Source organism: Rhagoletis pomonella, unplaced genomic scaffold, assembly GCF_013731165.1.
Source record: "Rhagoletis pomonella isolate Grant_MI unplaced genomic scaffold, Rhpom_1.0 Rhpom_scaffold_00004, whole genome shotgun sequence".
NCBI classification, from domain to species: domain Eukaryota; kingdom Metazoa; phylum Arthropoda; class Insecta; order Diptera; family Tephritidae; genus Rhagoletis; species Rhagoletis pomonella.
Window position 1 is genome coordinate 51,827,976 of NW_023458558.1, and position 18,505 is coordinate 51,846,480.

The 18,505-nt window shown below is 34.1% G+C and overlaps 1 protein-coding gene across 1 annotated transcript in view; it reads right to left on the minus strand.

Annotated features, from left to right (window-relative positions):
- LOC118737764 overlaps positions 1-18,505 on the minus strand; it is a 188,302-nt gene that overhangs the window by 61,758 nt on the left and 108,039 nt on the right. The window contains exons 4-6 of the mRNA XM_036468510.1: positions 14,088-14,235; positions 6,091-6,218; positions 969-1,701 (exon numbers count right to left, since the gene is read on the minus strand). Of these exons, the coding sequence (XP_036324403.1) occupies positions 969-1,701; positions 6,091-6,218; positions 14,088-14,235 (1,009 nt within the window). The remainder of the gene's footprint in view (positions 1-968; positions 1,702-6,090; positions 6,219-14,087; positions 14,236-18,505) is intronic.

Here is an 18,505-nt window from a genome sequence, read left to right on the forward strand (position 1 = left end):
AAATTTCTAAAATCTCAATAATTTTATACATTTCAAAATATTTTAATTTTACCAAGATTTCCAGAATCTCCCAGATTTCGATAGTTTTTAGAGTTTTGGAAATTATCCTAAAAATAAGAAATCTCAATAAATTTAAAATTTTCATAAAATCTAAAATTTCATAATTTTTGTTATTTTCTAAACCTGCGAAGATATTCAAACTTGCTGTGACTTTAAACTATGTAAAATAGTACAAATTCGAAAATACTACAAAAGAGTAAAAATTTAAAATTAAATAGCCAAGAATAAACGCAAATATTTTTTTTTTTTGTTTATTACCCTCATTTTGATTTCTTACGTATTTAAATACAAACTAAACTTTTCATTAAAGCTACAAAATGTTTAAGTGCCTTTAAAGATACCAACGTAAATATCACTTGCACATAGCAAATACTTACTTAAGTACGGGCAAGCGCACAAGGGTGCATATTTATAAATTTAAAGTTTAACACTTAATCGAGCTGGGAAATTTACCTCCCGTTAACGCTCAGCTCGCTCTTGAAATACTTTCACTGCAATCTTAAATATTTTGCCATTTGCATAATTAAATTTGACGAAGGGAAGTTTAACATTTCATAGAATTTTAATGTCTCGGCATTTTCAACTGCTGATAAACGAACATAGTATACATAAATACATATAAATATACAAATACGTACATAGATACATATTTAGAAGTGCAGTTAGTGAGTGCTGGGAAAGGTAAGGTGACCGTGTGCTTTTGCGTGTGCTTGTGCGGGGGTAAAGTGCTAATGCTTGTATCAATTTTTAATTTTTGTTGTTGCTGTTGTTGTTTTCGGTGTGTGTGCTAAGCATAGATACACTAATAAGTATATACATATAAAGTAGTTATATACAAAATATGTATATCTAGGTTTTTATACAAGTATACATATATATACACACAGTGCTTTTGCTAGCTCACATACATTGCAGTTTTTTGGTGCTTTTTGTTGTGGTGCAAATGTGTCGGTGGTGCCGGAAGTGCAGATTCTGGTGCGGATGCGATAGTCGGTGATGCGGTAAAAGTGAAACCATCAATATACTCGTGCAAACGATGCGTGCCGTGATTGCCGCCGCCGCCGCCGCCGCCGCCGCTATTGCTATGCTCCGTTATGGACTCATCAAACACACCGGACGACAAACCGAAACTAATGCCAACACCAACACCGCCACTACCGCCGAGACCGGCAAAGTGACGACCAGTGTTATCGGTGTCCAACAGCACCACAACATCATCACCATCAACACCACCAGCAGCAACAGCACCACCAATATCTTTGGCAGTTTTGTGTGCCATTTGTTGCCGCTGCCATTGTTGCTTTTGCTCCGGCACTTCCAGCATTGATTCATCTTCATCGTCGTATGTGTGCGGTGAGTGTGAGGCCAATACCAGCGGATTGTTTAGACCCCAAGACGGTGGGTGTAGATAATGTGGATAATTTGAATAGATTTCAGCGCGAATGCGATCATCGTAATCGTCCTCCTCATCCTCATCGTCCGAGGCAATACTATTCGAAAGTTGATGACCGGTGGCATTGGCGGCTATCGCTGCAGAGGATGCTGATGAAGATGATGATGTTGTAGTTGTGCGGTTATGGTGTTGCTTTTGTTTTTGTTTAAATTTCGGTATGGCACCATCCGGGAAGAATATTAATCTATCTGCAAGAGAAAAGTTAGTGAGAAAACAAAGAGCAGTGGTGCTTGGGTGTGCGCATAAGTAGAAGTGATGCAAAGGAAATTCGATAAATGCTTAATATTCAAAGTAGAGTTTGGATAATAAAAAAAAAAATTAATGATAAAATTGTGTTTAATCTATGCATATGTACAGTAAAAGTATTTGGTATATGGCATACATAAAACCTGTATGTATGTAAATGTATATGTGCAAGTGCATAACTATATTTTATCAATTTGGATTATCGCTTCTGCTTTTGGTGCAAGCTTCCTAGATTACTAAGTGCGACGCATACGACGGCAGGTGCATAAAATGCCAAAAAATAATACGCAAGACTAAAAAATGCATTGTAACCAAGGCGACGTAAAGTAAAGAAAAGCAAGTTTGAGTGTACAAAATTTAATGAACAAAAAATGCTGCGTTTACAAATTTAATAGAAAATTCATGAAAATTTAAGTAAAAAATTTTAAGAAAATTTGCTTTAGTAAATTGTGCTAGCTGGTGGTGGGGGTTTTATGTGTGGGCGTGTGGCTGTTGTAAAAAGTGCATTCGCTGGCCAGCTAATTAGAAATGGTATATAATTATAGCAGCTGAAAGAGTGCGGTTAAACAACGAGCGGGAAGATGCCATGCAAATGTATCTACATAGTAACGTAAAGTTTTTTCAGAAGAGAGCAAGAGAGAGAAAATCATAAGATGAAATGTGTTAGCTTCAAAACAATTTGTGAAGAAGTTATGTTTCACTACAAGTCCAAAGTTGTTATGCCAAAGGCGATAGATTTTATTTCTTGACAGCCTATTAAGGTCTCAAACTTTCACAATTTGTTTTCTTTTCCTTTTGTATTTTGTATTAGTTTCTTTATCTAATATTAGTATAAAAGCTCCAAATCTGTTTACAAAAAGTGAGAAAGAATTTATTTGCTCTGTTAGTAAAGGTAACTTTACTGCTTATATTAGAAACCGACCCTAAGGCTAAATAACTGGCGATCGCATTAAAATCAGACAGAGTTCCTTTAATTGAAGCATTTATGCTGGGTGTCCACGTCGCATAAGTCACTATGCTGTACCCTGGTCCAGCGGCTAATCAAAATTGGCGAAAATTACCCGGAAGAAAATACTGAACACTTTGTGGGCAAAATTGTATTTACTAAGTATTGAGTACTAGGCGCAGACTTCTTTAGCGCTGTGGGAACGCTGAAATTATACAAAAAACTGCCGAGCCACGTAAACTTATTTTTAGTCGTAGATTGCGGATCTGTTTGCCGTTTTTCTAAATTATATAATTTGCCCAATATGTTTTCGTTTTAAGTTTGCATTGTGAATGAAAAAAAAAAATTAAATTTTTAAGTATGTACATGGAAAATGTTACTCATACGCCATGTAGGAGTATGTACGAGTACGCTTCTATTTCATACAAAAATCGATTGCACATTTTCATTTGACCAATCAAAACATGCCTATTTATGCATTGATTTCCATCGTTAGTTGCATGATTTTTTGGAAATTGAACAGGCTTTCATAAAATTTTTATGCTTCATCACCAATAAATATTAACTGCAATAAACTTCAACGCCTAAAGTAAAGTATTGCATAGATAATGGAGATGTCCAACACATTTCTAATGCCGTTTTCTTTTCTACAAAAAATGTTGCCCTCTCATTTCCCTCTTTCTAGTATTTTTGCGCAGAGGGTAATGAGAAGGCAAAATTTTGCGGGACAAAGAAAACACTATAAGTTACAGTTTTATGACCGAAAAGGCGAAAGCTTTTAAGCAGGTATGGTAAAAGTTACAACTTTTATTAAAAAAAAGCGCTCTTTAACAATTATTTTTTGACTTTTATTTAATTAGAAAATAACAATTATTTTTAATTTTTATCTAAGCAATCTGCAAATAACAGTTATTTTTGATTTTTAAATTATATGTCTTAGATAACAGTTATCTATCGAAGACTTTTATTTATAAATGTCATAAATAAAAATCAGTCACTGGCCTTTATTTTTCAAATCATACTTATAAAGTCGTTTGTGTAAGTCGTAGCAAGTTTTTGTTTCCCAACACCATCGTAAATGCGAAAAATGATAATGACTTTTATACGAATGATTTAAAAAATAAAACTCGGCGACTGATTTATATTGATGACTTTTAAAAGTAAAAGTCACTAACTGATTTTTATTGATGACTTTTATAAATAAAATTATTCAATAACTGTTATCTAAAACATATTATATAAAAATCAAATATAATTGTTATTTTGGATTTATAATTTAAAATCCAAAATAACTGTTTTTTTTAATATTACAAAAAAATTGCAAATAAAAATCTATTTTAAAATTTGAGTCTCGGTGAAAAAAGAAACCGATTGGTATGTATAATTTATTTAGTTGTAGAACATTTCCTTCATAGTGACTTTTTCCATGACAATTTTCAACAATAACTTATATGTTCGGTTCCTGCTTTTAAGTGTTAATCTTATGATTGCAGTGCGTTAATAGCAACAACAAGAAGCTAAGTAGACAAGCATTCCTTAAGCAGGTGAAGATGAAGTGGCAAGCAGGATAAAAGCAAATCAGGCACCGACAACAGCTATGGCATATATACATATGTACAAGATACGTACATATTTACCAAAAATATTTATATAAGTATCACTTGTGCATTGTATATCTGTATATGTGCGCGCGAATAAGTAAATATACTATACAACCAAAGGTGTTGCTTTCGACTTTCAAGCTACATAAGTAAGGTGAGCTAACCGGCTGAAGCTTTTAGAAAGGCAACATGACGCAATGATTTCAACAGCGCTGATGACAGCAAATGTCACAGCGACAGGAACTCCAACAGTGACAGTGGCTGTGACAGCGACAACGACAGCAATTGCCGACGACGGTAAGTGCAGGTATATATACATATATAGTTTATGTAGATGCAAGTACAGATGCAATTGCTTTTCAGCAAATTGCTACAGCAGGAAGTTACACAAGCAAGCAATCAAACATACATACACACCTACATATATTTTGAATTTAGTAAATATAGCTAAGTAAAAGCAGGCAAACGAGCGAGCGAGCGGGGTAGACTTGTGTATATACATTGCAAAGAGAATACAGAAGCAGTAGAAGAGGTGCGTGTAAAGTGTAAATTTTAATGCAGAATGAAGAAATGCAAACAAAGAGCGTATAGAAAGGACTAAGGATTTGTATGTATGTATATATGCACTTGGAAAGCAATATGTAGAACACAGTAAGAAAGCATATGTAAGCGGCAAGGGCTAGGGAGGGAGACGGATAGCGAGCGAGAATTTCACAAAGTAAGCACGTGACGCAGCGGTGTAGGAAATTGTTGTTGATTGAGTGAGTAAAGTGCAAGACGCTGTCAGAACAGAAGCTTACTTTAAGCACAACTATTATTGGCTGGCTGTTGGTGGCGGCTGTGGGTGTGGCTGAGTGTCATCAGTGTGTGCGACTGGCTTAAGTAAATGTTTGGCGATGCTGGTGGTGGTCGGCGTCTTGAGGCGGTGAGTGTCTTGGCGGTAGTGAGCGTGATTGCGAATGCGTATGTGTGTGTGTGTGTGTGTGTATGTGAGTTGAGGTGAAAGTAAGAGTTTTTACTTATTTGTCACTTTTCGTATGCTTGTTGGCTACAGAGAGTATTGAGTAGCAGGTTGATATTTAATAAGTAGGTACTTAAATTGAGTCGCATAGTTTGATTTGATGCAAAAAGCGTGCGATTGTTGGTTGTTTACTTAAAAAAAATATATTTCTTGGAAGCGATTGAATGGAAAATTTCAATGAGTTAGAAATACAACAAAGTAAAGGAACAAACCGAGAGTTAACGGAAGTAAGGAAAACAAGTAAACCAAAGAGATAATTAGGTAGTTAAGAGTGGTTAGAGTTACATACATAAAAACAAAAATAAATAACTGAAATTTACGAAAACAAAGCAAAACAACGAAAGAGAAAATAAAATCGAGAAAATATACAAAATGAATTTTCTTTTGAAGAGTCAATTTTTTGCTTAAAATTTCAGATATATATATATATATATATATTTGGATTTTCAATTCTTCCTTATTTTCATTTGTTGCGAATTTTTCATTGTTCTTGCAGTTTCGGTCGCTTGCTGATAGTGGTGCAGAAATTAAATTAGTTCCTTTACTTTTACTACATATTTTACTTATGCGAAATGCATTTTCAGCAACATACTTATTTATATTTATTACTCTTGCACAATTTACGCTGTGTTGATGTTGTAAATACTTGTTGCATTGCAGTTGATAACTTTTTATTTTATTGCTGCTATTTAAGTGTTTTCTTCTGGCTTTGCATAGCATTTTTTTAAGTTAATTTTTTTTTTTTAATTTTTTTATAACTTACCCACACATGGATTGTGATTAACAATATTAAATATACGATCACAGCGTTTTTTCATATGATTATTCGGACATATGCAGCCGAACATGGGCGATAGGCGTAAATTTGTCCACGAGTCGTGACACGCATCTCTGTGGTGAAAGGAGGAAAAACACAAATTCAAAATGAATTAGCAAAATTTATAGTTTGAAATTTATGTATAAAAATAATTTGGTAAAGATTAAACATACATGCAAACCTATGGTCATTCTATATAGAATATACAAAAATTGGTAATTTTCTGCGCGACAAAGCTACTAAAACCGTTTTTTTTTTTACAAAGCAGCTTTATGGTGCCTTTCAAGATAATTCTTTGCGTCCTGGGTTTTTGGAGCTACTTAAAATATTCATAGCTCAATGGGTTTGAGATATCCTAGCGATTTAATTTCAAAAAAAAAAACAATTTTTTTGCTGTTTATGAATTCGAGTCATTAATCATTACCTTTTTTTTTAACTGCCGCTTTCATTAGCAAATTTTTCAGTTTTCATGGTCGCATTAAACTAAAAAATAATAATTTTACACTCAAATTGCGTTTGTGAAGCTATATAAATGTAAGGGCCAGTTTTTCAGTGCACGGCTGCCGTTTAAACTTAGTTTAAACGCCTAAGTTTGAACTGGCACTGAAAAACTGGCGCTAAGCCTTTCATTCAGTTTGAGTACGAAATTATGGATGTGCCCATAGATATGTATAAAAGTTAGTTTCTTGTACATCGTATCAGATTGTAGAAACATTATTTTGTAGAGAAATAATTACATTAAATAATACTACGGTACGACCAATCACTTTTGGGCAAACAAATGTTATTTATTTTCTTATTAATTTGACAATATTCGGGCATACATGGCGTATGAGTAACATTATTTTCGGCTCATCTATTTGTATGAACATAAACTTTCATATTTATAATCTAGTAAAGGATAATAAAATTGTAAATTGGCTGTATATAATAGATATTAAAGAAAAATTAATGTGGGGGTTTTTTTAGAGTAACAGAAGCCAAGTCAAGCTTTTACGCGTATCACTCGAGTAATAATAATAATAATGGAATTGAATGAAGTTTTCACCGACGTATTTCTAGGGGTCTTACTTAAAATGTAGAAAGAAAAAATTAAGAGTTGCCACCTGTTTGAAAATCGAAGTTGAAATAAATTGATAAAATAAAGCAATTGTTTCAATATTGCTGTTAAGGAAAAGAGGTTTAAGCAAACTTAAAGCCGCAAATATTTTTGTAGAAGGTTTCCAAATGTTTGAAAATTTTAATTTCATTTAATGATAAGATACATTTTTTATTGTAGTATACGTATCAAACTGAAGAGGCTTAGGAAAATTTACTGCCGAAAATATTTTTGTAGAAGGTTTCCAAATGTTTGAAAATTTTAATTTCATTTATTTAATAAGATAAATTTTATATTGTAGTATACGTATCAAACTGAAGAGGCTTAAGAAAATTTACTACCGAAAATATTTTGAACAGATGGGCGACAAGTCAGCTCAAGGAAAGTTGGATTAAAACTAGGACAGTACAATCTCACGCGATTCTTACTGCCCCGTCCTTAATTATTTTGGCTATTTTTTTTGGCATTTTTGGTATCACTTGAATGCAAATGGGTTACAATTGTACCAGATAGGTGGTGCTAGAGTCGAAACCTTTTTGAAAAGCCCCGTTTTTGGTCTTATTAGGCTCATTTTCAGAAATTACCTACGGTTGTATTGCCGTAAAAGCCCAAAATCGAGTAGTCTTATAATTCAACAATACGGTTGAAGTTTATGAAAAGAATAAAGATAAAAACACTTCAACGTAGAAGCTGTAATTAATCAATTAACTTTTGTCAGTTATTGAACTTTTTTTTTTTGTACATGTGTTGTCCTTACGTTTTAATTGACATAAGTTTTTAGATTGAAATCATTTTTTCACTCTATAGGCCATATAGAACTACGCTTTATTTAACATAAGCACTTATAAAGAATACACATTTACTTGTACATTAGCCGGGGTCGGTAGACATACAAAAGAAAAAACCTTTTTGGTATGCGCTATAAAAGTGGCTGCATTTGAGACGTCCTAAAAGTAGTGTTGGCACTAATCGATTGATTTTTTAAACAATTAGTTAATTTGATTAAACTCAATCCAATTACAGTTAATCATGAATTAATTTAATCTGATTAAACAGTTAAACGTAACCGTATTAAAGAAAAATTAATTTTTAATCATTTACCCTTAATTTGATTAAGTAGATTTGGTGATTAATTAATTTAAGCTGGAATTGTCATTTGCACACAAGGTCAGTTAATCGGGTATGCCTACGTCGGTTTCGCTCATCAATCTAAGTGGTGTATATTTTGTTTGTGAACAGTCGTTATGCAAACTAGGCTTTAATGTCTGTCTGCACATTTGCGATGGGTTGTAAAACTTCCCAGTTTATGTTATACATATTTTTATAATTATTATTTGTTTATATAAGTGTGTGTTTTTATAAGCGTTAAACACGAAATAATAACCGTAAATGGTGTTTGATTTAAAATGCGGACAAACTAGACCACTTAATCGTAATCACAACCGACGATTAACGATTAAAAAAAAAAATTTATCATTAATCATACAGATGACTACAATTAATTTATTTTAATGGTTAGTCGCGATTAACATTTTAATCGTTAATCAGATAAGCGATTTGCCAACACTGCCTAAAAATATTCAAAATCGACTTTTATTCATAATTTTTTAATTTAGGGTTCGAGTTTAAGGCGTTTTATGTACATAATTGTAAATGAATTTTTCAGTTAATGGAGTTTACAGCTCAAAGAAAAAAAGTGTGTGTCAATATTATTTTGAAGAGGTACATAGTAAATAAATATATTTTTTTTCCGATATATGTGCCACACATTTAAATCTGATTACAAGTAAAAAAGTTGTGAATATCGTTCGATTCTGGTTTGTTCTCAGGGCATATCAAGGATGAAAATTTCCATTGCACCAACGTCCTTGCCAAGTAAATTTTGAACAAAATGGGTGGGAGGTATGTTAGTTAAAAGCGTTTGCGACCCCATCTAATGCACATACACATCCACTGTGTAGTGGTAAACATTTTCATAGCACCAATTTGTCCAACTATTCAAATTTAATGCACTCCAGCTCAAGTTACTACAATAAAGCGAGAGAGAGTCGCTCGTAGCCAGGCGCATTAAAACTTTCATAACGACTTACGCTTAACTGTATTGTGTGTCTCACCCGCTGCTTCAATTATCCCTACAAACAACATTCTCTATTCATAGCCATTACATACTGTCGGAGCCAAATGTGTTTTGCAGTTTTTCTTTTGCCTTTTCAACTACTTTTTGCACACAATGCGACGAAATCGCCAAGAGGTTGTGGTTTGTCGTTTGCCGGCTCTCTTCCCAATCAAATTTCAATTAGAAATGTATACAAGAACTTGTGCTTGAGGCAAGTCTGGTGCAAGTTAGGAAAAGCACACAAATATATGTACATACATGTGCTCTTACGAGTATCTATTGCTTATTTTTATAACTTTATGTATTTACGTACATATGTATATGCATATGGGCAATTCTCACAAACTTCGAATTTTTTTGTGAAAAAAATTATTTTTTTTTTACATCGTGAGCACATGTCTGAAATTTTTAGTATACGTTCCTTTAGCTGCTTGAATACAACATTTCAAAGCAACGCGTTTTTTTTGTTGTTTTTTAAATCAAAAGAGGGCGTAATTTTAGTCTGATTTCGATATTTTTCAAAATATAGCGTTTTTATTCCAAGGTCAATGATTGTACTGAGTTTGGTACAAATTGATAAATCGGTTACCGAGATACATATACAATGAACCAAATAAAAACAGGGACGCGACATTTTTGTAAGTTTTGGCTATTTTTCTTTAGTTAATTTAATGTTTATTATTTATTTTGTGGAAATATAGCTCATTTACTTAAAAAACACGGTAAAAATCAAAATTTCAAACTTTGCGCAAAAATTATGAAAAATCTGCAAAGTTTAAGAAAAATTTCTAACTTCTTGATCAAAATCTTTAGACAAAATTTTGTATTCAGTTTTGTAGCCCATCAAATTTTATCTAGCAAATTGCAAACTTAAGTATCTTGGAACAAACGTTGCTTTTTGACATTTTTTTTTTATTGACGGTGCTTTGCATTTTTTTCATATAAAAAAAATTTCCGAACATAAACTGCCAAAAATCAATGGTAAGTCCAAGCATCTACAGCCCGAGCTCTTTCATTTGACACCTCATTTTCAACTCATACGTGATTTACTTCAAACATATCGAACTCAGTATTTATTTGCGAAACAAAAACACACTAACACATAAAAAGCTGATTGACGGTTTGCAATATGTATGTACTTATTTATGTATTTACAATTGGCGCTGTTGTATTCAAACTTGTTCGATTCAAGCTACTACCGTATTCATTTGCGTTCTAGCTATGAGTTAAATTGGCTTGTGTGAATCATACTTGCGCTTGTATTTTTCTTTCAAGTACATTGAAAACGTAAATGAATCGACTTGTGCAGTACACTGGTATGCACCAGCTACAGTATACTATAAAACCCGCGAGTGTCAGAATTTAAAAAAAAAAGTAAGTGCGCCTGGGCCACACTGGAGAAGTGAAACTTACGTTACTTATCTATTTTGTCTCATAACCAATATATGTACATAATACATGTGTACATCTGTTTTTGCTTAAGGTTATATTTTCTTTTTTCCATCTAGACCCCTAACTCTACTTCTGTTCGTTCTAATTACATTTATGTTATACTGCTTCCCTTTATCTTCATCTTTATACTTTATCGATTACAAAATCGATAGTAAACCCAACAAAATATCGACAACAAAACCGATAAAAATTTCGATAGCAAAATCGATAAGGTTACTGATAACATAATCGATAAAAATATCGATAGCAAAAGTAATAAAAATATCGTTAACAAAATCGATAAAAATATCTATAGAACAATCGATAACAAAATCAATAAATAATCGAAAACTAAATCGATACAAATATCGATAGAAATTCGATAAAAATATCGATAACAAAATCCATGACAATATCAATGACGAAACCAATAAAAAATCGATAAAAAATATCTGTCTTCATCTTTACTTTTATCGGTATCCACTTCCTCATCTTTTTCTTTATATTTATCTTCGTTTTTACTTTTATGTTTATCATTTTCTTCATCTACATATCGTCGCCTGGGTAATAGATTGTCGTATGTTAATTTCGGAAGGTTTTGGGAAATCGAGATTGAAGTTTGGAATGCAATTTCTCAAAAACGCGAGAATAGATTTTCTCCAAAGTCTCTGAAAATGTTACCAGTTCACAAAATTCTTAAATTATTTAATTTTTAATGTTTATTGTTAATTAGTTGTTAGTTTATAAAGGATTCTTTTGGGTAAAATTTTGTCGTAAGCGTCATTTGTCCACAATTTGGCAGCCACTTTTTATGAAGTACGACAAAGTGTGATCAAAATTTCTACTAAATTAACGACACTTTTTACTCAATATCTCGGAAACTAAAAAAGGTATGAAAAAATTGAGAATGCCAATTTTAAGATATTGATTAGTTTAATATGACTGGATTACTAACTAAATTTTTACTGAATTTTCGAAAAAATTTAGATATCTAAAAACTGATAACACCGATCGAAAGACCTTATTTCAAAATATGTAACCGCATTCAGAACTAAAAGTTTTTTTCCCAGGTGACAATATTTTAGTTCGGACTAATTGAGAATTGCCCATATACAGTAAGTTATTCAGTTACCTTCGCTGGCCTCCAACAATACTCGTAAGCTTACCTACCCGCATTGTATGAAAATCCCTACCGAAAGGGTAACATAGTTATGCAAATGTTCTGACCTTATATACATACATATGTATGTATGTAGTATGTATAGCAGCTTTCGTACAAAGTGCAAGTGAACTTAGAGTTATGAAATGGAAAAGTTTATTTTCATTCTGCTCAGATCCCGTTAGCGCTGGTGTGCTGCCATAAGTGGAACGAAAGAGCAGTATTGAATATGAAATATAGCTATTGTGGTTACAACCCACTCTTGTGGTTGCTAGAAGTTCCACTAGCACTGGCGTGTTAACCAGAATTCCAGTGGCTCCCCCACAGCAGCTACGGCTGCTACATAATGCTGCCACTTTGACTATTAATTATGTAAAATTCATTATCGATGATAATAATTGATTTTAATAGTTGTTGGCTGGTGCAGCGACCTGTTGCGTTGGGAATACGTAGTGGTGTTGGCGGCAAAAGAAAAGTAGGAAAATCAGTAGTACAGAAAGCTAATTAACTGCGGCTGGTTGACATAGAATGGCAATAGACTTAATTAAGTTACCACTGCTGGCAAAATACAATGAACACTTTGTATGAGTTGACAATTGTTATCTGGCTAGCAGTGGCATAAAAGTTGAACCAGGACATTTCTTTCGATGGGTTAATTTCGTAGGTAAATGCAAGGTGGCAAGGAAAATACGAATACAAAGAAGTTTTGTTTAATAATTAGTGTTAATTAGCATAATCCACAACTATTTTTGGTCACTTATACAAGGCATAAATATGTATGTACATTAAGGCACGTCACCACCAAAAAAGTTGCGCGTTTCCCGCCGAAATAATATATTGTATTAATTTTTAACACTTTCGCAAAGATATTTTAATATTAAAAAACCCCTATAAAAAAGTGTGTATACATTTTGCTTACAGTTATTCGGTAGATATTTTTAGGCTTCGTTTTTTTGCAGAATAAAAAACTCGATTTTAGAGGAAATTTCAAAACCTTCCACCCCAAGTAAATCTTAATATTTTTTCTGAGATATTTTGGCGGAAGTTGCAAAATATGATAGATTTCATAATTCTAAAGAAATACAATTTTTTTTCTATGGAGTGTGAGGCACCCTAATGTACATGCAAACGTATGTTTTTAAATATAATAATTATATTCTTGAACTGAGCAACTTATATTACAAAAAAATGGTTCGTTGTTCATCCCAATAGCTGGTCCACTGACCAGATACCTAGCAGTATTTTACTCTACAAACACTTAATAGGTGAAAATACATTTTTTTTTGTAGAAAGTAGAAAAGCGATGTACCCGAAGAGAACCCCTTGCTTTCCATGAACTGACTGTATGAACTAATCGGAGTTTTCTATTTCCCTGGCATAGAAGCTCTTGAAAGCTTTTGTCTGATAAAATCGGATAAGGATAGAGTGAAGCACCCTGGAGGACAAAGTCATTCACACCGTGACCAATTGCTTATGGCTATGGAAGTGTAATGTTTGTAGGATTCAGGCATCCACCAGATCTATCGCCAGAGCTTGGAAGCCCGAAAAGAGATTGTATGCCAATGAAAGAGTTTTTTATGCCGCTCTGCTAAAATTAAAGTGAATAGCGCAGATCTTCACTTATATAGGATTTTCAACAGAACGACGGTAATTAAGGCTTTTAATAAGACAATGCTCCTTAACGACCATTAGGCTCCTTGGGAATTTGGAGAAAGTGCGACCCAAGGGGCTTGAAGCCAGAAGCTTCCGCCATGAGAATGACAAATAATTAATTGACAACTTTCTGTGCCAATGTTCGGGCCTACATTGGAAGCGCCTCAAGCACCTGGGTTCATGCTTCTTCAACAGTCTGGGCAGGATAGTGGACGTTGGATCTCCTCGATTTCAGTAGGGATAGCAAATGGCTAAGTAGGATATTAACCCAAATTAACCAAATCTTTTGTATCTGGGAAATAATTGAAAGCCACACACGCATACAAGCACAATTTGATTTCAACCTTAAGGGAAAATTTACTAACTAACTACTTTCTCATGTCATCTCCTTTAAATTAAAATAAAATTGTTTCTTCCTTTTATTTAACGTTCACAATTAATACTAAATAACTCTTCAGGCAATCGTTCGATTTTAATTCAATTACCTGTTTTCCATTTTGCACTTATTGTCTCTCACTTTACAATGCGCTTTGAAATCCTCGAAAAGCTTCAGGCATTTACGCTCCTGCTGGCACACAGATAGTGCGTGATTGCACGTTGGCAATGCATCTATGGGATATGGATCCTTTTCGGCTGTAATTGGCAAAAAACGGAAGCTTAGATATAGTACTTGTATAAAAGTACTCAAGATGCAAAAAACCCATCGCACATACATAAAGGTATATAATGCTTTTATATATGTACATATATTTTAAAACTTAAATTGAATTAAAGATGAATATAAAGTGTGTGTAGAACATTTTAAAATCATTTATGCATACATCAATTCCAATACATATGAACATGCTATGCTATACATATAACACGTACATATGTAGATTGCCCTTTAATGCATACATATGTATAGTAAACCAGAATGTCCTTTGGTAATTTTATTTTCTATATAAACCACACATTCAACCTCACACATTCGCTTTCAGCTTCGAGTTGGTTGCTGAAGAAAATTGGTATTTTATAGCCAGACATGTGTGCAGTCTGTTGCAAGCACAATGTCGGCGAAGCTAAAGTGCCATTACTTGGAAATTACTTTAAGGTGCTTGAGTTCTACTCTCGTTCTTCTACACACATACACGCTTACATACATATGCACGGGCACACATCCATACATATCTACAAACCTTCGTAAATGCATGTAAGTATATAAATATGTTTAAATTCTTAGGGAAACTAAGTACTGACCTTATACTCGTAATATAAAATTGCGTGAAACGAAGCCACTTTAAAAAGAGTTAGAAAGGAAATATCTGTCCATTTTTTTCTATTCTAGGTACATATGTATGTGGAGTTGTAAGTCATAAATAAAATTCGGCAAATCTTTTATATCAACCTTGCGCTAGTGTAGTCCTGATCCATTAACCGTGGCTGAGCAGTAATCGCATCTTGAAATCAGGGCGATATGGGGTGCCAAGCGAACAAATGCTTTTTATGCTTTATTACGAAAGTATAGCACACTAAATATCTAGCAAAAACCATGTCAGTCTGAATATTAAGCTTTGTCCGAAAATTGAGAAAATTCGGTTTCATCGAAGCTTTACTCACTTTTCAATCAAAATTTTGCAGAAAAACTTTTAGTACGCAGATTTTTAGCCCACTAAATTTTAGTGCAACAAAGTGCAAGTTTGAAGTAGCTTCAACTTATCGTTGATGATTCACTGCACCCAAATTTTTTTTTATGGAAATTCTGATTAAAAAGTTTTAAATTTAGATGAAACTTTTTCTACTTGCAGGGACTGAGAAGTAGAAAAAAGTATTGAGAGGAGTTTCCAGTAAGAACAAAATGAGAACGAAAGTCTGCGGAACGTTATGCTAAAGAAAAAAACGAGAATTAAAGTTTTGAGAACTTACCGTTAAGAATGCGTGTTAGGTATGAAAAATCGTTTCAGTGAGAACGATGATTGTTAAATCTAAGCCAGGGGTAAGCTGAATCATTTCAACTTCCACGTCAGTTATAATTAGGGTGTACTGCCCATTTATACAACAATTTTTAATTTTCTGTGCAAAAAAAAAATTGTGTCTTAAACTTTCCCCGACTTACTTTGTATAATTATCATTCAGTTCTTTTTGAGTAATTTTAGTATGTAAAACTAATAGAACGCTATAAAAAATCTTTTTCTCTGTTGTACTTTGGCAGAGCGTTCCGGAGGCTATTGTTCTCATTTTGTTCCCTTGGAAATGTACGCACCTGTTATTTTTGTGTACGTTCCACAGGGTTTTTTTTCTTATATAATTCCCGTTGAGAACGTTCTCTATAGTTTTGTTCTCAATCTCAAAGGTTTTGTTATCATTCAGGTTTGGGTTTTTAAGCGTTCTACCTGGGAATCTACGATAACAACAATTTAGCTCCGAGCATAACCTTTTTTCTAGGTCCCTGTCAAATTTTCGCAATTTTTGCGCAAAGATCGAGATCCGGACTTACGATTTTTTTTTCGATAGTGCGCTATACTACCATATAAGAATATAAACATTAAACAAACAAAAGAGAAAGAACCAAATTTGTTATAATTTCTCTCACTATTTGCTTTCCCGCCACCGTACATATTGATGAATCAAAAACAGGTTTAAGAATCCCGCTTGTCCGTCAGAAATGAAGTGGAAGTATTTATTTTCCCAAGCTTAAGCAATATATGCGGCACTGGCGAGTTCTGGCTGATATAGACAACGAGGCGGAACAACCTAGACAAACTTCTGCTCCGGGAGGCCGTAGTTCGGGAAAAAGTGTCGAAAGGCTGGGGTAAAAATTTGCGCTGACGCGAACTCACGACATTCGTTCTGGTGTAGCTCGGAACATAAAAAGTGAGTTATTATTTCTATGGGAGAATTAATTCTAAGTAAGAACATAGGTATTTGTTACAGGGGCAAAGACCCAACGTTTCTAACTGCGGTCAGAAATGTGGTCCTTTGACCTTATCCCGGCCTTTTCTTCTCTAATATACCATATTTCCGATTCAACGGCTGTTGATACTCACTTATTTTCGTACCAACATTATTCTCTTAGGCCTCTAAGAGCATTTAAAAGGACGAACTCAGAGTTCTTTCGCAGGAATTCGCAGAATATTCTACCGTAAAACTGCTAGGAAAGATTTGTTCTGTTTAGGAAGTTTATGTGTTCAGACTTGGTAACTATAATTCCAGCATATGGAAATACAAACTCTAATCAAGTTGGAAATTTTCGGAAACGTGAAATCTCCCATGTATCTCTGTGACTTATGCGAGTTATTAAGGGAAATCTTGTTCCCTGTACTTCATAGAAAAAAAAGCCTCGATGCTAATTTCTTTGCAAATTCTAAACAGTGTGAAATTCGGCCCTATACCAGCAATTGGTACAGCCCTGACTCTACTTTTGGACTAATTACTGGAAAAGGGCTACCAGCTTTTGTTGATTTATGTCTGCTCAAAGCAGTGCGACCATAGTTTCTGCGCCTGGGAGCATTCTCTCATGCCCACTCATGGGCATTGAGGGTAAGGTTGGTGCTGACCGTTCCACCATAAATCTATGTCTATTTGGTGTATTTTTTAAGCCGTATACTTTTTTAGACACACATCCCACTGGGGTGAATGGAAGATCAGCAGAGGTCCAGTAAACATATATATTGATGGATCGAAGTTGGATGGTAGAGTTGGAGGGAGTGTATTCTGTCAGGAACTCTCCGTTAATATCAAGCTTAAGCTTCGGGATTTCTTCAGAATTTTCCAAAGGCAGGTAAGTACATTAAAAGAGAGAAGTTAGCTGGCTGAGTACCAGCTAGTGTAGCCACGATTGGAAAGCTAAATTTTAACTCTGACGGCAAAGCTCTGGGATCGTTTATGGTGCAATTGAAACTGATAGTCGAATTCCGAATTCTATCTCTCTCCTTGCTTTACTTTTAAATCACGCTTATTTGAATTGTAGGGAATAGTCACGGCTTGGCTGCTGATTTGGCTAGGTAGGGAATCCTTGATGCCATCTCCCCTTATATGGAGGATATGGGTGTTCCTGTGAATCTCGGTTTTGACCGAGCTTAGCACGGTAGCTGTTTGAGGATGGTGAGTAGGAATCATAATAACTTTTATTTCTCAGCTGCCAACCTTTCGCTCGACAGGCAGTATAAACGTCAACCTGTTAATGCAGATCTTGTTCTCCCACGAAAACAAAAGCCCCGGGTTTGAATATACCTTTCCTTCCTCATAAAAACACGGTAGATACGTGTAAAATTCCTCGCAATAATCTAATAATTTGTTTGTTAATTTTCTGAAAGGAGTTCGTATTTTGAGGTGCACCTAAGATTTTTTTCAGTGTTGCATTTAAGTATAAGTACCTTTCTTCTAACGTTTAGTGTGTAGTTTCTGGAACCCTGCGAAACTAAAACAAAGAGCATCATGCTATTGGATAGAGTAACCAGATTGTTTTTATTGATGCCTAATACGACAATGGAAATTGTGATTGGGTTGCACACATATTTTCTTTCGCCTGCATATGAATACAGTTTTGCTAAAATTTCACTTCTAAAACGTGAAGAATGTGACAAAATTCTACAAATACCTATCGACGATAACCAGAAACTACTTATTCAAGTCAAGTGAATGTATGTTTGTATATTTAAAGGCGCATTTAGAGAAATAGTTTACTGCCATTCTATATAAGCTTACGAGCCGATTTTCTCACAAAGATACTCTTGTACTCGGATACCGAGGCAGTCTGGTTGTCTTGCGACTCTTCGCCAGCATTTCCGCCTTTCAATATGCCAAGCTATTGTTCGAATTATGTTTCATATGTACATTACGCATATGACTTTTTTTCTGCCATCAGGAGTAGGTTTTTAAATTTTTCTACTCCGTTGACTTGGATTTTTCCATATATGTACAT